This window comes from Triturus cristatus, chromosome 2_2, assembly GCF_964204655.1.
Source record: "Triturus cristatus chromosome 2_2, aTriCri1.1, whole genome shotgun sequence".
Classification (NCBI taxonomy): Eukaryota; Metazoa; Chordata; class Amphibia; order Caudata; family Salamandridae; genus Triturus; species Triturus cristatus.
In genome coordinates this window covers 713,568,746-713,590,534 of record NC_140582.1, presented here as the reverse complement: position 1 = coordinate 713,590,534, position 21,789 = coordinate 713,568,746, and the positions used below count along the sequence as shown (strand labels likewise).

Sequence of the window (21,789 nt, the reverse complement as noted above, 5' to 3'; positions counted from 1 at the left end):
CCAAGGCAGCCTCCAACCCCGATATCTCAGCCTCCAACGCAACCACCTCCCCGTTCTTAGCTTTCTTGGCCTCCACGATCAGGGATAGGGCATGTCCTCGGAGGACCGTTTTGAAGGCCTCCCACAGGGACACCGAGGACAAGACGGACCCCTCATTCTCCAAAAAATACTGATCAAGCGACTTAATGAGACCCTTGCGAATCTTGGGGTCACGCAAGTACCAGGGGTTAATGGGGGCGATCCGCCCGGCGGATCGCATCCCGGTATCGAAGAGGAGCCACAATGGGGAATGATCGGAAATGCCCCGGGCCAGGTGCTTAACCTCCCGGACCCGGGTGGTCTGGGCTGCGGGCATTAGAAAATAATCTAGTCTGGAGAGACTCCCGTGGGCCCCGGAGTGGAATGTGTACTGACTCTTTGTCGGATGTATCAACCTCCAGCAGTCCACCAGACCGAAAGTGTCCAAGAACCCGCCGAGCCACGCCTGGGCGGCCGAGAGGGCCCTGGGAGGGTAGCGATCCAACTCGCCAGAAATCACGGAGTTAAAATCCCCACCCACAATCAGGAGACTATCAGGAAGTTCAAGTAACATGCGACCCACATCAGAGAAAGTGGAGGTCTGGAGGCCCGGGGGAACATAGACCGAAACCAATGAAAGAGTTTGCCCCTCCCACCGCCCAGTCAAAGACGCATAGCGCCCTCTATCATCAAGAGTAACTTTGTCAATCTCAAGCGGGAGGGAGGAGCGCAGCAAGATGCCCACCCCTCTGGAGCCAGTGGTGAAGCCAGAGTGTGCGACCAGTCGGTAGCCCCACCTGTTCATAGCATGACATACATTTCCCACCAAGTGCGTCTCCTGAAGAAATACCACATCAGGGGCCAATCGACGCAGATATTGCAACACAACCCCACGTTTGATACGGTCCCCCAATCCGTTGACGTTCCAAGACATCAGTTTCAACCCGTCCCCCCCCATCCCAACACAAGAAGCTGGAGTCCCCGGGCACGCAGCCAGACACCTGAAACTGAAAGAAAACAATAAGACCGCCTTGAAAAGAAAAAACACACAACCCATCCACCACAGCCACCCTCCCACCCCCACACCATTACCACCCCCCCCACCCTGCACCCCTGCGGACTATACAGCCCCCCCAACTTGCAGTGTGCCTGTCGCCCTAACAACCCCATGCTACAAGAAGACCCTAGAGGAGGAAAGGGACCCGTCTCCACCCGCACCCAGACGAATCATTAATAGGCAAAATATACAATTGAAGTAGAACCTTGCTGAGCACAGAAGGAAATGTCAAAGTAAAGGGCGAAAAATTATTCCTGCAGAGGCCCACCGCCCTCGGCACCGCCAGTACGCCCAGTTCGGTCTCCCGGTTCCGGCAGGGAATCCAACCAGTCACTCACTGTGTCGGGGCGTTCAAAAAAGAGAGTCCGATCTTCATATTCCACACGAAGCCTGGCAGGGAAAAGCATAGAGTATTTGATGTCCAGATCTCGAAGACGGCGCTTCACCCCTTGAAAGCTCATTCTCTGTTTCTGAACGAGTTGGGTGAAGTCCGGGCTATTTTTAGTTTTTATAGGTATTCTTTTATTTAGTTTCTTCTTATTATGTAGTTCTCTAGACAGTCCTATCAGGCTGCTTGCTTGCATCATTCCATCTGCATCCTGTGCGACCACTATTTATAAACTGGGCAGCCATCTGCGAACGATGTTGATCACTGTGCATTGTAGTTTAACTTTTTCAAGTTATCCATGATATTTAAAAGCATTATGTTGCCCATCTTTGATCAGTATAACATTGATTCACTATACAGTTTAGCATTTGAAGCAGTCTGCCCAGTGCGATGGCTACTTAGCGGCCAGCATGTTGCTTCTAAATGTGGCACTTAGGCTCTGTGTACAGTAACATACAAAACTGCCACTAGAGGAACCAGTAGTGGTAAGCTCAAAATTAACAGTGGTCCTTTTAAGACTCCATCAGCTTCCATATCCCATCATGCTCTTTACTAGTGGTTTCTCTGAGATTATGTTGTTTTTTTTTCCAACTCATGTGAGTAAGATCCATGAACGTTGTGATAGGATGTTTGATACTGTTGTGCTAGATTTTTACATGAAGAACTTTTTTCTTTTGTTTGACGTCTTCAGAAGGCAGGAGTGTTGGTAAACCTTTTTCCTCAGGAAAGCTAAATATTCTTCTGTGTTTTTTCCATACTTGGAAAATATCTCATACCTTCCCTTTTTCCAAGTGCCCTACTTGTGTCAGAGACAATTGGTACAATTCTTTTATGTTGTCTGCTTTCCAAATTCCCACAAGAGAGGTGTGCTGGGTTGACTATAAGCAGCTGTCAGTGAACATAAAAAGACAGGAATTTTGTCTGAGATGACTGCAGGAGGACTTCATGTAACAAAAACACAGAGGAGTGCAGGCAGAGAGGTACAGAGTGAACAGATGAATGGGCCACTTCCAATGATGACCACATCTCGTTCTCAAATGACTGACACAAATGAAGATCCAAGGAGAGATCCAAGGAGAGAGGCAAGTGAAAATATTTCAACATCGTAATTCCTGAAGAGGTATAGGGTTACGTGCTCACCTTCAAAGATTAGTGCGGCAGCCATCAGTATTATTACCTTGAAGAAAAGGAGGCACTCTCAATCCAACGCCTTTGGCATTTACCTATAGATCAATGTCGAGACAGTCATCTTACATTTGTCTGTGCAGTGGAGGCATTAGAAATAAAATGCATTATTTTTACGTGCGCTTTTAGAAGAGCTTTAAAATCAAAATGTTTACTGTCCACATTGCCATCAAGATCATCCCTGAGGAAATCAACTTTAGCTATTGGCATTATAAGTGTTGATCCACTTTAGACTCAATTGGAGTCTTTGCATATTTTTGGTCAGCAGTAGGGTCCAATTTTCCATGGCAGTGCAGTCTGTCATCTGCTCAGGGGTTGCAGTCCTGCACCAGTGAAGCTTCTGATAATTCTTAGGTTCTCAGTCAAGGGTATTCCCAGTGAATGACCTGACATTCCCAGAGTCTTAGCAAGAGGTCTAGCCATGCTAAATCAACTACTGGAGCTCTACAGACCCCTTGCATTCGGAAGTCAGAGTTTTGTAAAACTACTTCTCTTCCAGGGGATACTCATCAATAGTCATAAGCAGTGAATTATCCCCGCCCACATGCGGGATCCCGGAGTGAGTGTGTGTATATGTATATATATATATATATATATATATCTATATCTATCCAGATAATAAAGTATAAAATACTTTCAACCCATACACCTAAATATGTATGCATGTATACATATATGTCAATATGCAGCCCTAACCAACAGTCAAAAACAAACAGGGCAATCAGCCAAGATAACATCAGTTTTACTTGTATGACAATAAGTCTCTCTAGACTGCTTGTAATAGAGACCATACACTGTAATGGTTTCATACAAGAATCCTTTATTTTCCAAACCAAGGAAGAACAGGTAATTAAAGGCAGTTTTGCCCATATGCTACATAAGAATAACTGTCTCAGTACAGAAAAGAAAACTGGCACCTTGCCTTTAAGGCTTACAATATTCCAAGCACTTTGCCTTTAAGACCTCCAGGGAACACTCTGCTCTCATCATGCCGCACAGGTGACAGTTAGGTCAGTTCTTTTTTACTGCTCCATCTGTGAGGGTCCTGGAGCTTGAGCTTGACAGTTTTCTGACTTTTCTGTCAGGAATTGTTCTTTTTCTTGGATTTTTGCGATTTCTCCTGTGCTGGCAGAGGTTTATCATCATTTTCTGACAGAACTTCTTCGTTTTTTCCTGTCAGAATGCTGGCTCTCTTCCGCAAATGTCCAGCCTGTGGAAAGTTGATGGCCATCTCTGATCGAGGAGGCGAGCGCGCTCGCCGTCGAAGTCACCAAGGGCGATCGACTTTGAAGTCCCCTTTGAGGAAGACGAGATCGCCGTTGAGGTCAACAATTCATCCCTCCACGTCAGGGGAGAAGCACAGGTCGACATCGAGGGGGGAGCGCAGGTCGACATCGAGGCCCTCGACTTCGAGAGATAAAGATCCTGCTGTAGCCTTGGAGGAGGTTGGAGCTGAATCTCGTTCGCCCTCAAAGTCTGGATCGTCTCCAGGTCTACATATAGTCCAGATCTCCCCGGAGGGCTCTCCGGAGGTTAGTGAGGATACGCGGCAGAGGAAGTCTAAGGCGCTTAGTAGTCCAGGGTCAGAGTACTCCTGTACATATTCTCTATCTCGATTGTCAAGAGATTCTCCATCCCATAACAAGGCGATAAGAAGTACATCGAGAAGATCAAGATCACCGACTGTGATCTCTTCCAGAAAGAGTCCACGCAGCTCATGCTCTCCACATACCCGCCATGTTCATTCAGGGGACAGATCTCGTTCCTATCATTCTTGCCCGAAGAGAAGTCGGCAGAGGTCTCCTAGCTGGTCTTCTTCCACCAGGTCCTCAATTAGAGAATATTCTCCTACATTTACGGCAACACCTCCATCCAGAGTTTCGCTCATTGATGATCTCAGCACATTCAATGAGGTTCTCTGTAGAGGAGCGAACAAATTGAACATTACTATGTCGGTCCTGACGGTTTCCTCCTCAGTGATTTTCGAGACCCTACATCACCGCACTTCAGTCCGGCCCTTGCTTCCTCTGGTCCCTGGCATTATTAAACTTGCCACACAAACTTTTTTGACACCAGCAACGGTGGGTTCTGTGCCCTCCCGGATAGCGAAGAAATACAAGGCTCCTGACCAAGATCCTTTATTTCTTCGTTCTGATCCTCCTCCGGATTCCATCATTGTGGCGGCGGCTAGGAAGACCTCCTCATCTATGTCTTCCTCCTCAGCTCCTCCGGATAGGGATAGCAAATTGATGGACTCTTTAGGTAGAAGGATGTGCAACACTTTAGCATCTTTCATGAAGGTCGCCAGTGCCTCCGCTCTGCTGGGGAGGTATGACAGAGCCTTGTGGGATTCTCTGACCCGTTTTGCGGATAAACTCCCAAAAGATGATCAGCTAAATTTTCGAGAAATACTACAAGAGGGAGGTCTAGTGGCGAGTCAAGTTATTAGTGCTTCCGCTGATTCGGCTGATCTGGCTGCTCACGGGTTCTCCCATGGTATCTGTTCAAGGCGTTCTGCTTGGTTGTGTTTGACTTGTCTTAGAACAGAAGTTCAATGGAAGATCACCAATCTACCTTTCAATGGCTCCTCTCTCTTCGGTCCGCATGCGGACGAAGAAATGGCGAAGATGAAAGCAGAATTAGACACAGTGAAAGCTGTGGGGCTTGAGAAACTGAAAGAATTTCGTAGGTGTTTTCGCTCCTACGATAAACGCCCATTCCAGCAGAGGGGGCAAACATCTCAGCGGTCGTCTCAGGGTCACCAACAGCAGCAGAGGTCTCACTTTCAACAGCGGAGACCAGGTAGAGGAAGAGGGAACAATAAGCAACAGACCTCTACCTCAAAGCAGCCACCGAAACAATGAGAGACTGCTTCCTCTAAACACATTGGCCACTCCGGTAGGAGGAAGTATCGCATGTCATCTGGAGGAGTGGAGGCGTATAACCAACGACAAATGTTATTTATTATGTTATTTTAATTCATTAAACGCACAGCTACTCGGAAGTGTCCCGGCGCTAACAGAAGAGGCAGCCGAACCACCGATATCCATCAAAACAGCAGTGTCTTCAGGGATTTTCTAAACAGGTGCGGATCACAAATAGCCCTCAGAGACAGGGGAAGAGCGTTCCAGGCAAGGCATGCTCTACGGGCAAACGAGTTGCCCCCCAATCGAACACGCTTGCATTTAGGGGTCTGCATGAGCAGCAATGAGGAAGACCTCAGCTGTCTCCTAGGAATATAAAAGGAGAATCTGTCCTGCAGATACTTAGGGCCCAAACCATGAAGGGCCTGTTGTATAATAGACAACATTTTAAATTTAAGGCGTGATTCGACGGGAAGCCAATGAAGTGCCCGCAGTTGGGCCTGGGCACTTTGCAGGGAGGACAGGCCGCCCAGAAGTCTAGCTGCCGAATTCTGGACCACCTGCAATTTCCTTACAAGGTGTCCAGGGCACCCTACCAGGAGGGCGTTAGCATAGTCTAGACGGGAGAGAAGCAGAGCACGCACCACCGTTTCTCTGTTCCTGTCTGGGAGCAAGAGAAGAAACTTCTTAAGACTCCTCAGTAGCCCAAAGCATGTGCCAGCAAGTTTTTTTATATGCGAAGCGAAGTTCAGGTTTTCATCAAACCAAACGCCGAGGTTTTTAACGGCTCCATTGATCGCTGGGGGACATGGAAAGCCCGAAGGCCAAAGTCTTGTTCTAAACTCAGAGGAAAAAGAGCCGAACAGCAGGACTTCCGACTTTGCCTCATTGCATTTCAGCTGTGCATTGGCCAACCACTGAAAGACCGAGGACAGACACCGATTAGGTTTGACCACCGAGTCATCTTCTTTGTTCCAAGTGAACAGCAGTTGGGTATCATCCGCGTAGGCCATCACTTTAGCCCCCAAGGACTCCGCCAGGAAAACCAGCGGAGTCACATAGATGTTAAAAAGCAGAGGGCTAAGTGACGACCCCTGCGGTACCCTCGTGGTAACCCTCAAGGGGACCGAAGCACAGGGAGGGAGCCAAACCTGCTGCAGCCTTCCCTCCAAAAAGGAGCTGATCCAAAGCAAAGCATTCCCAGACACTCCAATGTCTGAGAGGCGGTCAAGGAGCATGGCATGAGGCACCGTGTCGAACGCCGCCGAGAGATCAAGCAATATAAGTGCCGCTTTCCCGCCGGCGTCCAGACACTCCCGAATCGACTCCGAGACCTCCAACAGGGCGGATTCGGTGCTGTAGGAGGCACGAAATCCGGACTGCGCTGGATGAGGAACGCCAGCTGCCTCAACATAATTAGTCAGTTGGAACGTGACTGCCTTCTCGCAAACTTTGGCCAGACTAGGCAAGAGTGAAATAGGTCGATCATTCTCTGGGAGCAGAGGATCAAGGGAGGGCTTTTTGAGAAGTGGCAGAATTAAAGCATGTTTCCATGTCATGGGCACAAGTGCTTCCCTGAGTGATTGATTGACCAAATAGTTGACCTCAGTGTTGATGGTATCTGCCAGATCAGAAAGTAATCTGGCAGCGTTCGGCGAGCCAGACTTGAGGGCTTTAAGAATTCTAAGGGAGCCGAGCAAGTCAATCGAACAGAACTCAGAGAGGCAGGAGATTGAAAAGGCCTTAGGCAGGGTGGGGACCAGCTCAATACTAGCCGACTTCATCAGAGGCCGAAATGTCTCCTGGATGCTAATAATTTTATCCTTGAAAAAAGATGCCAAAGTGTTGCACCAGGTGTCCGAGGCGGGGGCCACAGCTACCTGAGCACTAGGAGCAAGGAAAGTCTGCACTATGGCAAAGATCTCTTTGGCGTTGTTATTAGCCCGTTCAATACGAGCAGCATAGTACAGGCCCTTGGCCTCCCTAGTCGCTCTGTAATAGAGTTTTTGCTTGGATCTTAGAAGCACTTTGTCGTGGAGCTGGTATCCACCGGAACGCCAGGCCCTTTCTGCAACTTTGCAGCTGTGCTTAAGACTCCGTAGCAAGGGAGTGAACCATGGTTTAGAGGGGGACTCTCTTCTCAACCTGGGCTGCCCAGCCGCCAACACCGAAACAACAGCACCTGAGATCCACTCATTGAATTGGATAAGATTAGCCTCCAGGGCTGAGCCAAAGATGGGCCGAGAAGCATCAAGCGCGAGGCTGAGCTGGGTGGAAACCAACTTCATTGAGAGTGGCGGGCGATTACTGTTGGACGGTCTCCAAGCGTCTTGCAATGCCCAGGAAAAAAAGATGGGAAAATGATCTGACCATGACACAGGGCGCGGCTTCATGACAGAGGTGGGAAAATTGGTGAAAATCATGTCAAGAGTATGACCACCCTGATGAGTAGGAAACAAGACCATTTGGGATAGATTTGCAAGATGTAAAGAATCTAGAAAGGCAACTGAATCTGCCTCTTCGCTGCAGTCGAGGTGGATGTTAACATCCCCAAGGAGAATAAATTTCGAAAACCTCAAAGCTCGCTCAATTAAAGCCTCGCTGCAGAGTGCTAAGAAGTTCACAGCTGAGCCAAGGGGGCGGTAAATCAGAGAGCCACCAAGAGTGAAATGGGCCGAAAGTTGCAGGCTGAAATGCAAGGCCTCGCAATTGCCCCAAAGAGTAGAAGTTTCACTTCGAAAGATCCAATTGTCCCTATACCAGATGGCCAAGCCACCACCTCTGCCGGTGCCGCGATCCATCCGGTGAACTTTAAATCCTATGGGTGTGGCCATGTTCACTAAGGGATTAGAAGCGGCATCAAGCCAAGTCTCGGTCACAAACAAGATATCCAGATTATTATCTATGATCAAGTCAAACACATCCAAATAGTGCTTTTTCACGGATCTTGGATTAATGAGGCAGGCGCTAATGGAGACGGAACTGGGAGAGACTACAACTGAATCAGATGGTATAAGCTCTGGGGAAAAGCGAAACGCACAGCTACCACATACAAAGTCGGAGGAGGGGAGGTTAGGGCAGACTTTATCAATAGGACACCGAGGTGGCTGTAAAGATTTGAGTCACTCAGCCGACAGAATAAGTGGGCTGAGGGCCTCAGAGGTAGGACGGGCAGAATGACATGCCCTATGCCCTGACAGTGCGCTGACGGGCGCAGACGGGCTTGCCTTTGGCACGCTGTTGGCGCGCCCGCTGCGCTTCCTGTCGGGCATCCTACTTAAAGGGCATGGCTGGGCCCGGGGAACAGCGTGCAACATCTAGAGTGCTGACCGTTAAAAACGCGCGTTGCACTCAAGATGGCCGCTAGAATGGGTGTTGAATATTGTCAAGAATGGATATCTGCTATAATTCAAGACTCCTCCACCATCAATTCCTCTGAGCGGAGGACTCCATTTGTGTCATCGCATCTTGCTCGAGGAAGTAAACACTCCTGCAAAAGAAAGCCATAGAAAACGTTCCTGTTCATCAAAGGCGCCAGGGTATATATTCTCTATTTCCTGGTCAAAAAAAGAGTCCCATCAGTGGAGCACAGACCAATTCTGGACCTACGCATCTTGAACAAATATATCCGAAAAGAAAAGTTTTGGATGCTTGCCCTACACCAGATCTTCCCTCATTTACATCAAGGAGACTGGATGTGCTCCATAGATCTGTAGGACGCCTAGTTCCATATTCCAGTGTCCTGGAAGCATCGAAAATTTCTCAGGTTTCAAGTTGCTCTACGCCATTTTCAGTTCCGAGTCCTACCATTCGGTCTCAAGTCAGCCCCACGGACTTTTTCAAAGTGCATGGCGGTCGTGGCGGCTTTTCTCCGCAAACGAAGAATATTCATTTATCCATACCTGGACGACTGACTCCTGAAGAGTTCCACTCCATCCCTGCTTCAGGCGCATCTCTCCTACAGTCTCCAGTTACTCAACAAGTTGGGTCTACGAGTCCATTTCAAAAAATCGATTCTCAACCCGACTCAGAACATTCATTAATTAGGGTCGTCGCTGGACACCATGGTGGCAAGCGTGTGTCCTTCGGCTGAGAGGTTTTCCTCGATCAGGATGAAATGTCAAGATCTTCTGCAGTCAAACCACACGACGGTCAGACAAGTGTCCTCTCTTCTGGGGTCCATGGCTTCCTGTATCTTCATAGTCCCAGTCCCCAATGCCAGATTGCACATGTGTCCCCTGCAACAGGCTATGGAAGACCAGTGAGTGCAGGCTTCAGGCAGTTGGGAGGATCGGATTACTCTTCCACAACTTGCCAGGGACTCCATCAGGTGGTGGACAAAGCGGTCACATCTAATGAAAGGTGTTGTTCCCTTCCATCAAGAGACTCCGACTCAGACCATAGTTACAGACTCCTCCCTGCAAGGTTGGGGTGCTCATATGGATCACCTTAAAGGACAAGGGCTATGGTCAGACATAGAGAGGGGATATCATATCAACTTGCTGGAGTTGAGGGCCATCCAGCTAGCTCTCAAGTCTTTCTTCCCGTCTCTTCTGTCCAGCTCTCTCTTGATTCAGACAGACAACACCACGATGATGTTTTATCTGAACAAGCAGGGAGGCACCAGATCCAGAATTCTGTCCCAGGAGGCACAAGCCATTTGGAACTGGTTACTGGCAAGCCGCCTCACCATCACGGCTGTCCATGTACGGGGCGTCCTAAATGTCCAGGCAGACTTCCTAAGCAGAGAGTTCGTAGAAGCGCAGGACTGGGTGCTAAACAACAAAGTCGCTCAGGATATCTTTCAAAGATGGGGTGTGCCAGACATAGACTTGTTTGCATATGCAACAAACGCCAAATGCCCCGTCTACGCGTCCAGGTTTCACCAACCAGGTTCAAGCGGGAATGCTCTGTTGCTAAGATGGTCTCAGAGTTTACTTTACGCTTTTCCTCCACTGCCTCTCATTCCGGCAGTGATCACCAAGTTCTACAAGACCAAATCCAGGATGATTCTGATCGCTCCAGAGTGGCCTCGCCAGTGGTGGTACCCGGACCTTCTACAACTCTCCGAAGTCCCACACAGGAGGTTGCCTTGCCATCCGGACCTGCTGTCCAAGAACCAGGGGAGGGTGTTACACCTCAACCTCCCTTTACTCAGGCTGACAGCATGGCTCCTGAGGTCTTGCAGTATGGACACTTAGATTTGCCAGCTGACTGTATGAACATTCTTAAGGAAGCAAAGAGACCTTCTACTAGGGCGTCCTACGATTTTAAGTGGAAGCGTTTTTACATATGGTGCTTGAATAATGGTCATGATCCGGTTAGAGGTCAAGAACAGGTCATTTTGCCGTATCTATTACACCTGGCTAAGTCGGGCCTGCAGTTTACATCTATTAAGGTACACTTAGCAGCAATTACGGCTTATAGAAAGTCCCCTACGCAGGGGTCTTTTTTTCAAGATGCCAGTGGTGAAAGATTTTCTTGAAGGTTTAAAAAAGGTGTATCCACCAGTACGAGCCCCTTCTCCTCCGTGGGAGCTCAACGTGGTTCTTACCAAACTGATGGGCGCACCTTTTGAACCTATACAGAAGTCCTCCCTGCAGCACTTGTCCTGGAAAGTGGCCTTTTTGGTAGCTATCATGTCTGCTCGTAGAGTCAGAGTTACAAGCGTTGTGTTGTAAGGAACCCTGCACTATCAACCATTCAAATAGGGTAGTTCTCAGAACACATCCTAGTTTTCTGCCGAAAGTGGTCTCAGATTTCCACATTAATCAGGGGATCACCTTACCTACCATCTTCCCGAATCCCTCTACCCCTCCTGAAAGGGCTTTACATTCATTAGATCTTAAGAGGGTGTTGAAGTTTTATCTGGACAAGACTAAAAGTATAAGAAAGACGGACCGTTTGTTTGTCAACTACGGTCTTATTAATACAGGTATGACAGCTTCTAAAAGGTCTATTTCTAGGTGGATAGTCTCCTGCATTTCTTTGACCTATCAGTTAGCTAATAAGTCTCTTCAGGGACGGCCTAAAGCACATTCAACCAGAGGAAAGGCCTCAACTACGGCTCTCCTCAGGAACATTCCCATAGCAGAAATCTGCAAAGCAGCTACATGGCAGTCTGTTCATACGTTTTCTCGCCATTACTGTTTGGATTCAGATGCTCAGGCAGATGCTCAAGTTGGACGGGCATCTCTGAGAAATCTGTTTGGTTGATTTTTCTATTGAAACTGTATCGGTGTCTTTTATTCCTAGTGCTGGTTTTGCTCGTCCGTGAAGTGTGGGGTATGGGCTTCTATTCTATTCACTGCTTATGACTATTGATGAGTATCCTCTGGAAGAGAAGAATAAGTAACTTACCTGTAATCTTAGTTCTCTTCCAGGGGTATACTCATCAAAGTCATAAGCACCCCTCCCGCCTCCCCGGACGAGCAATGTTAGTACAAGGTTTAAGGTAGTTTAATACGCCTTTACAAAAGAACTGACCTAACTGTCACCTGTGGGGCATGATGGGAGCAGAGTGTTCCCTGGAGGTCTTAAAGGCAAAATGCTTGGATTCTTGTAAGCCTTAAAGGCAAGGTGCCAGTTTTCTTTTCTGTACTGAGACAGTTATTCTTATGCAGCCTATGGGCAAAACTGCCTTCAATTACATGTTCTTCCTTGGTTTGGAAAATAAAGGATTCTTGTATGAAACCATTACAGTGTATGGTCTCTATTACAAGCAGTCTAGAGAGACTTAATGTCATACAAGTAAAACTGATGTAATCTTGGCTGTTTGCCCTGTTTGTTTTTGACAGTTGGTTAGGGCTGCATATTGACATATATGTATGTATGCATTCATGCATGCATACATATTTAGGTGTATGGGTTGAAAGATTATCTGGGCATACACCTGTGTGTGTGCGTGTGTATATATATATATATTTATTTGCTATACGCTCTGGGATCCCGCACGTGGGCGGGGATAATTCACTGCTTATGACTTTGATGAGTATACCCCTGGAAGAAAACTAGGATTACACACAAGTAACTTATTCTTCTGGCTTAATGGAATTGACTAACACAAGAGACCACCAAAGTTGCAGACATGAGTTTCTTTTTCTTAAGTGAAACATCAGAAGCTGGAGTCATCTTTCCCAAGAGGAAATTCTCAGCTGGATTCAGGGGGAGAATAGCATAAATATATTTTACTTTTTGCACCAGTTACATCAGTGCTGCTGGACGGATGAGTAAGTAACTTGGCAATGAGAGGAAAGTCAATCAAGGATGCTAGTGCCACAGCCATCTATTGATGCTATTGTAGATCTTTGATGGAGTCATTGGAAAGATTCAGTCATGATGTCTCACAGAGAGAAATGTCTACTAATCGTAACTCATCTGCGTCACTAAAAAAACCCATATTTTTAGCCTTTTCTCAGTAGTGCCATGGACTAACTTTGAGAAGGCTGTCCTAGCTGTATCTCACAAACCTTAGATTTGATACCCAGCAATTATTATGAACCTTCCCTTTACAGGTCCTGCTCTTTTTGGTCCTTACATTGGTGAAGAGACAAAAAAAATACCAGAGGCAGAGATCATTTCTGCATGTTCTACTTCAAATCGAAAGAGAGGCACTATGAACACCAACATTGCTGGGTTCACCTGCATCAGTAGCAGTTCGAGCTACCTCTGCAAACTCCTCAGGCATATCTCCAATGAAGACCATCAAGAGGAACTCAACAGACATTGACCACCCAGGGATTGCCCTGTGCCACACCAATGCAGTGATATTCTATGTTTTCTTCTGCTGTTCCCTTACGGGCGGGCGGGGTATATATCTCATACTATCTCAAATGATGGTATGCATAACCACCAAGGCATAACCACCTGCAATGTCTTCATAGTCTGCACCCAAGTTTTAAAGGAGCTTTTTATAGGAAAAATACCTTGTAATGAGCAGACAATAGTAGCAGGTTCCCCGTCTCAAAAGGGAAGGGAATTTACTCAATGTAGTTTTTGATAAAGAAAGATCAGAAAAGGGAATTCAGGCCAATACTGAGCTTGAAAATTGCTATCAAATACATATGTTCAGTATATGTTTCATATGTCTATTTTCATATCACAACAAGCAGAAAAAGCTGCCACATGAAACAAAAGAATCTTCATTTATCCTTATTTGAATGAATCGCTGATAACTACATTGAAACTTCACTCTCTCTCAGCTAAGTTTCCTTGGGCTTCAGGTCAGTTTCCAAATCTTTCTAGTCCTACTCCATTGCAGATTTTAAACTCTCTTGGTGCAGTGCTATTCACTCTCCTGGGAACAGTGAGAGAGTACCATCAATGAATTAAAAGTATCTTTGACCAGAAAGATACCCAAGTCCATTAGCGTGTCACATCTCATCCCACAGTGGCGGCTGGTGACATTTGAAAGTGGTGAGGCGTAAAATTATTTTCGTACTGCACTGTGGCGAGCAGGCGTTGCGAGCGAGCCTAAACAACCTACTGACTGTGTGTACTCAAGTATGGGCTTGTAGGTGAGACATGACAGCATTCAGGCAGGAACCAGACTACTGGACCCTGCTCCCCTGCAGACTGCCGTAGTGGGGGCCTCCTCTGTCCGGGTCATGGACAGAGTCTGCTGAGCTAGCTTGCAGGCGACAGGCACGGCCGCACCAGTTCCACCAGAATCTTCCACCATCTGTGACGCTGTGCATTGTGGATTTTCCTTTGCAATCTCTAGTCAGTGGATAAAGTCTTAGACCTTTAACTCTAATGCTTTAAATGTGTCCTATATGACCACACCAAGAGCTGAAGACTGAGAAACAGACCAACGGCGTCTCCTTGTGCTCCCTCCTTATCAGCATGTGCATCAAATCCCGGGTACAACTAACTACTATGCTCAGACCTCCTGCACTTACACTTGTATTCCTGCTGCTAACCCCCCATTGCGTCGCAAACACAAGTCCATTTTCCGCCTGCCTTCAAGTGCCTCAAGGAACTTGAGGCCTGAGTGCCAGAGAACAAGTCGATACTAAACTGTTGTTAAACCAAAATCCTTCTCTCAGTCCCACCTATTTTGCAAGACACTACCTGTTATAATCAAGCAAAATAAAACCTGAGAATCGCATGAGACTGCACACTTTACCAGTGAAAACTAGCACGTCAGACAAAATGCACTAGGTATGATTTGACTGTTGAAATATGATATGTCCCTGTTACGGTAAAGTTGCAAACAGCTATGCATAAAATATCAGAGTTACAAATGCTTGCAATGTGGCGAACCTATAAATTAAATCACTATACAGATGAAATCAGCTATAACTGGTGAGCTCATCGGAATTCTAATACACACACTGCCCAGAGTTCACTGTGAACATCGTACCTTTGACATTTTCACACAAATCTGTGGCTTACGTAACTGGAAATACAGTAGCATGATTAGAGATTCGTTTTTTCAGACGCCGTGTCCCCTCAAGGCACAGTTACAGCTCTGTCTAAAATAGGCTGTGTCTCAGATATCTTACTTTGGGAAGATAAGGGACGACAATAGGTCGGTGGAAATAACGGTGTGCTGTGCTCACGGTCCTATTTCAGTCCAGCCGCCCACGTGTGGAGGAAATGACTTAACCTCCCGTCCCTCAGTTGTGCCGCTGCGGAACAGAAGACAACTTCTTGTCCAATCAGGCACCCGTTTATTTGGAGCTACCGCCAGCATCACCTTTCATCATCTCAGGTCACTAGTTCACAAGCAATCACTTTCCACTGTGGTGCAATCACCAGGTGCAATGGCAGGTTAGGAGTGGCCACTGCAAATGAAAATGAATATTGACCCATTTTACTGATCCAATATATTCAGACTGCAAGCTTTCAAGGGATGAAAAGACTGCGTGCTGAAGTAGGCTTGAACAACGTGATCTGAAAACAAGCAGCTTGTCGACTATCGTGAAAAGAGTAGTTTAAGTCACAAAAACTTGTGTTTATTCATGCTATACCCTTCACTCTCTACCTTACACCTGCCCCAATAAGCCCTGTTGCCCTCTTCACATTGTACACTTACTTACTAGGTCTTCCCACCCACTCATCCAGTCGCGGCTCGCGGGGGGGAAAGGGGGGGGGGGTCGCGCACGGGGGGGAATTAAATATTATTAAACAAAAAACGTACCTCGCAGCCGGTCGATGGCCCCATGCTGTGTACTGTGATAGGCGGATGAAAAATGTGATTGACAGTTGACAGACCAATTAATGGAAAACGTGATTGACAGTTGACAGACCAATGAATGACGAGGGCATGCGTATGCAAGTGTGTGAAGAACAATTTTTTGTATTAAGACTTTTTAAGGAAACATGAGAGCTATCTCTAGGCCTGCCCATGCTGACACCTAGCGACTTGTGTGCCCTCACTTTTGTCAGTGCCCTTTGCCAGATGGACCAGCCCAGGTCGGGCGGCCGGGGCTGCCAGCCCTCGCAGCTCACAGACCGGCGGCTATCGAGAGAGTGTCCATGGGCCCGAGCCTTCTCTCTCAGACCAGGTACCCCCGTTCCCACTTTATCTATTATTTGTGGACCCTCACTCAGTCACTCTGTCCCTGGTGGGTATTTACCGCCCAGCTGCTGCCCTCGCGCTTCGGTTCCAGTTTGCGAAGCTCCTGTTCCCAGAGCGCTCTCCTTTCATCCTCTGCCCCCACAGCTCTGTGCAGGCTCCACATTTCACGGGCACGGCTCTCGGATTGCGTACTGTGCCGCATTCTCACCACATGTTCCCCGGAAAATTATTTATGTGGCACATAAATCACAGCCGTTAGAAAATTCACAGCCCCAGGGGCACGTGGAGATCAACGTCGCCTTTTCGGAGGGCCAGCTTTTCAGCAATTGCAATAAAGTTTTTCAAAAGCACCTAAAACTTATTAATATATTTTACTGCACACGAGGGGGGGGGGGGGGTCACGCACGGGGGGAATTAAATATTATTAAAAAAAAATCTTACCTCGCAGCCGGTCGGGTCCACGCCACCTCTCAGACCTCTGCTCCGTCCCCTGGCTGGGCGCCTTCACGAACGGAACTGGAGGGGCCTGCCAACCCCTCTCAGCCAATCCTGGCGCTGCCAGCAGCGCCAGGATTGGTTAAGGGCACAGCTTACGCTACGCCCGCCGCCTGTCCATTAGGAGACCGAGGGGCTCCTAATGGGCATGCGCAAGCCAGTGCAAACACAGGTGCGCATGACTGGGCACGGGTGAAAATTCGCTCACCTTGCCCACTCATGCGCACTTGTGCTGCTGCCTGTTGCCCCTGGTCTGACAATCATGTCAGTCAACGTGACGCCAGACCGCCCACCCCCTTCAGACTCTGAAGGGGGTGGGCGGTCCGACGTCATGCTGACTGACATGATTGTCAGTTGGTTCTCCCTCCGCGTCTTTGAACTTAAGTAAACTGATTCAGTTTACTTAAGTTTAGAAACGCCGATGGAGCTACGGACGGTGGGGCTACGCCCCAACGCCCCCAATGGACGCACCGCCACTGCCACCTAGGGTCCATATCATCATGCATATCATATTCCCGATTTCCAGGCTGTATATTTGTCCTCTTTAGCAATGCATGGAAAATCAATGAAGCCAAGGGAAGGGCACTAAGGAAGCCAGATTGAGTCTGTCTCCAGCAAGAAGACAATCTCTCCCATGGAAGTGCCTTTGCGACAATCTCTTGTTGGGAGTCCATTGTAACAGGATCTCACTTAGTGTATTGCAACAGATGCTTCTCTTTCGAATCTGGAACCACTTTTGGCTACTCTAACTTCTCAAGGTCTCGACAAAAAAACGGGTACCTTAGTAGCCTGTTTGAATTTAGGGCAGCTGCTTTCTATTGGTCTCTGATGTTGAACCAGGCCTTGATCAGGTATTTGAGTTTGTTCTTTACTGGTGGATCTGGGTTTCAGGTCCCCCAGTGTTGGAGTGAGATTGCATGCCAAGGCAGCCCCCCTTCGGTCCAGTGGGCTCTGCTAGCTTGCGGAGGACTACGGCGTGTTCCAAAATGAGGGAGGTCCTCCCTTCCCCACCCGTTATTGTTGATTTTGACAGGGCTGGGGGCCCCAAGCCCAAGTTGATAGAAAGCACAAGTAGCTGCTGATTCCTTGAGCCTCAGGAGTCTGGTGTGTGGGGGGGTAACTGAGCCCCCCCCTCTTCCCCGGGAGTACTTGTATCCCTTTTTCCAATTCCTGTAATGGGGGCTCTGTCTCTTTCTGCTGTTATGTGAGGCCCCTTCTCTGCTGGGGGGTCAGATCGCTCCTTCAGGGTCCCACTGACGAGTAGGCCAAGGGAATTGCAGACTCCCCCCTAAATCGTACCTACCTACTCACGGCTGGTCTCCCGCTTCTCAGGACCTTGTCACACCGCGCCTCAGGGGAGCCCCCAGGGCTCCTGGTCTAATCTCTGCTTCCTATGCGGCTTCGTTGCGATCGGGCACCCGCTCAACCTCTGGGCGGTCTCAGGCTTGCGCCACTCCTATGGTGTGGGCGCCGCTGGACATTGCTAGTGCTATGAGGCACCAGTGGGCCACGCGCGCACCTCCCCAGCATCTGCCGGCACGTAGGCCACGGCACCTGCCTCCCCGCTTGTGCTCTCCCTGGCTCCTGCGGAGAACCGTCGGAGCTGCCGCTGGCAACAGGAGGGCTCCCCAGCAATGCAGCAAGATAGCAGCATGTTCCAGGGGCTCACCCCCTCTGCGTCGTTAATTTGGGTGGCTGGGCTCAGCCGCAGGAAGCGGAGAGACCTGGAGGCACGCCTCACCAGTCCACCATCTTGGCCATGCCCCAGACCTTACATTTTAAAGGGCTTCTTTCTAACTCTCTCCTTTCACACATGCCTAGTAAACTTCAGACACCTTCAGAAATTACCTAGGGACATGCCTCCAGTTTTAATACCCTGGCATTCAGACTCTCTGCTTCATCCATTTTGTGAAACGCTCTTACACAGGAGATTCCTGTGTCACTACAGTCTATGCACTCTCTACCACATATGTGCAGAGCATATTTTATTTGCTATCCATGTCCCACATGGATACAGCGAAGAGCTCAGGTAAAAGGAACAGGAAGAACCATTTCTTTAGCAGGAGAGCCTGGTATGTGACTCTGCCCATGTAGGTAACCAGAAAAAGGCCTGCCCCACTACTATGTTTATCTGCTGTCACCACATAGTATTTCCCAGTCCTGTGAGAACATTGTACATGCTTCTGAGTAAAATAGACGGGTATCCTTTCAGAGCCAAGCTCTGAGACTCAGCCCATTGTTGGAGACCCTCAGTGACCACGCTTGATTTTTGGAAAAAGGTTCTGAAACTGGCTTTGGGGGATTAAGAGCAGGGCTGCATGTTCAGTTGAGCCATGCAGGAGACAGCGCTGTTCCAGCACAGACCAAATAGAGAGACTCTTAGTATTACATTTCTGAACCATGGGGAAAGACTGAATGGCAGGGAATGCTATAGGTACATGTAATTGGTAGAAATACTCTATGTAAAGACTGACTGCATAATGTTTGTTGTTGCAGTCGTTTTAGGTTTCAAATCAAACTCATTCTTTTTTTCAGCAACTATTAAACTCTTGTAGTTGTTTGTTATTCCTATTAAAGCTGACCCCACTCCCGTGGAGTAAGAATTTAAGGCTCACACTAAGGTTATACCCTTTCACCAAATATTACATGATATTATTTGCCTTGCCAGGTTTGGTGGATGTGACATGTATAGCTTTCCTGTAGCCCTTACTCAAATCCTTAAAATATAGTTTTACTTTCATTTTGAGAAAAGGATCTAATATTTCCCAGTTGGCTCAAACGAAGGGCCGTTCCTTTTATTGCTCTTATGTTGTTTGATTAAAGCAAATCTTGGTTGCCAGGGTCTCTTCTAGGGAAAGCGGGGTATTCTATGTGTGATAAAGGAATTGTAGTCGGGGTCAATTCTAGGGATGTTTTGTCAACCTAAGATTAAGCTCTTAATTGAAATCTGTGTGCATTACTCAGTTTTGGGCTCTTGATCTTGCTTGTTGAATTACTATGTCCATGCATTGATTCAGAAAAGTATTGACTGTCTGGTAGATTAATATAGTTTGACTTTTGAAAGCTCTTGGAAATGTGGGATGTCACTATTAAATATCTACACACTTACAAAGTATAGAAAAGAGAATTAGAGAGATTTGACCACGAGTTGCTACTTCCCTTTGTCTTCATCCATCCTGGGCAAATAAAGTGTTCTGCTGTTATTAGAACAAATGCAAAATTTGACTTACTCCAAATGAATCTTCCTTATGCAGTAAGGGATGTTGGTACAGATTCAGTATGTTACACATTTGGTTTGATTGACAAGCCATGGAGTAACTAATATGGACACTCAAAGACAATATATTACAATTATTTGAATATCTGACCTTATTTATTGTCTTTTCAGAAATTGCAAACTAAGACCTGCCACAAATGATGTCTGGTTAACACGTTTCGCTGTGTTGATGCACACTCAATTCACATTTAGAATATTTACATGCAAAGCAATTTGCGTTATTAGTAAGAACTGTGGTTCTCGTCAATACAAACCACAAATTGTATTGCAGCTTGGTATCTAAAAATGCATATTTTTCTTTTGTGTATTTTAAAGGCCCTATTAAAAAGACTAGAATCTATTAAGCCAACAGTTGGCATGAAACGCTCTGAACAGCTGATGGACTATCAACGCCAAGTGGGATATCTGAGCTCATCAGCAACTTCACCGAGGCCGGTTAAGTCATCTGTAAGCCGGCAAAGCTCAGCACAAGGCAAGTTCTTTAAAAGTATTCATTTATTTAGTTTCATTTTCGCTATTCATTGCCAACTACGTGTAGTTGGAATGGTTCTACAACACTTAATTTTCATACAAGCTTTGTTGAATGTCCCAGTCATGCAAAATTGAGATATTACCTTTGTATTTCAAATGGTTTGTGGCTTTTTTTATAACAGCTAACTAACTGGACACCTTACATGCTGTACTACATATTTGTATAAGGGAGTCCTCGCTTTGATAATTCTTTTTGTAAGTGAAAGCTTTAACAATTTTAATAGATATGGTGAGGATAGCGAAAACATTCTCACTGTAGTTACCAGCACATGTTAATTCCAGTCTGAAACCAGTTTTCCTGAATCCTAACAAATTTAGCTATATATGTTGCAAAAACTGTTTTGTTAGGAAGTACATCAGATGTGACTGAAGGAATGTGGTACTCAATGATCTTCAAACACAGCTGATTTGATGTTGGACCATGATGAGTTCAGTTGTAATATATAATAGCTTCTCAGCACGAACCGAACAGTTTAGAGACCTTTTTGTTTGTTGAAATGTAAGAATCACTTTCTTTAGTTGTTAACTTTTTCACAGAAGTCAAATATTATTACAAATCAAAGGAGTTCAAATACCTAAAAAACCTTCCAGGTAAAAAGATAAAGGGGTTAATAAGGTCTCGTATTGCACCCACTGCAGTAGTAATCCAGATTGAACATCTAATCACCTTTGTCTAAATAATTTCTGTTTACATGACCATTCCAGCTTAGACTTGTTGCTACTGCCTCTAGTGCAGTATTTTTTTAATCTGGAGGATGTGAACCCGTTAAGGTCTGGACACCCCTTAAGGTCTGCGACTATTTAAATTGAATATAATTGGACAGATTAATAAAGCTGGTGTACATAAAAAAGCAAAATTGAAAATGTTAAATCTATAAATGTGAAGGAATGTAAAATTGGAGGCTAAAAATTAAGTTCATATCCTTAGCATGATTGTGGGAGCAGCCCAAGTACAGCAAACAGAATTTAGTATGGACGATTGGTCGCCTTAACCCCTTCGCTGCGGCGGAAATTCCGCCGCAGCGCTGGGGGGTGCGGGGGGGCAGCGCGGTGGCCCGGTGCTCATGAGGGAGCCACGCCGTCATGAGCCACGGTTGGGCTGTGCTCATGACGGAGTGGTTCCGTCATGACTCCACCCACAGCGCTAATCGCCCGCAGAGGCGGGGAATTAGCGCCGCGTGGGCGGCGCGGCCGCCAACGGCCGCGGCATGACGGAACCACTCCGTCATGAGCACACGGCAACCGTGGCTCATGACGGCGTGGTTCCGTCATGAGCACGGAAGGAGTTAACTGCTACAATCCAGCATATAGCATCATCTTTTAGAAATCAAACCAAATTTTCAAACGTGCCAACCATTCCATGAGTATTAAAAACATTTTTTTATATTTTTGTATACTTTTTTCTGAATTATATAAAATTCTTTATAATTTGTGTATTTGTTTCATGCA

At 46.9% G+C, this 21,789-nt stretch overlaps 1 protein-coding gene across 7 annotated transcripts in view; it reads left to right on the top strand.

Moving 5' to 3' along the window:
- Nucleotides 1–21,789, top strand: part of CFAP97 (cilia and flagella associated protein 97) — a 423,577-nt gene that overhangs the window by 329,240 nt on the left and 72,548 nt on the right. For all 7 annotated transcript variants that reach the window (XM_085641933.1, XM_085641929.1, XM_085641935.1 and 4 more), the window contains one exon: nucleotides 20,125–20,281. In XM_085641933.1, coding sequence (XP_085498059.1) covers nucleotides 20,125–20,281 — 157 coding nt within the window. The remainder of the gene's footprint in view (nucleotides 1–20,124; nucleotides 20,282–21,789) is intronic.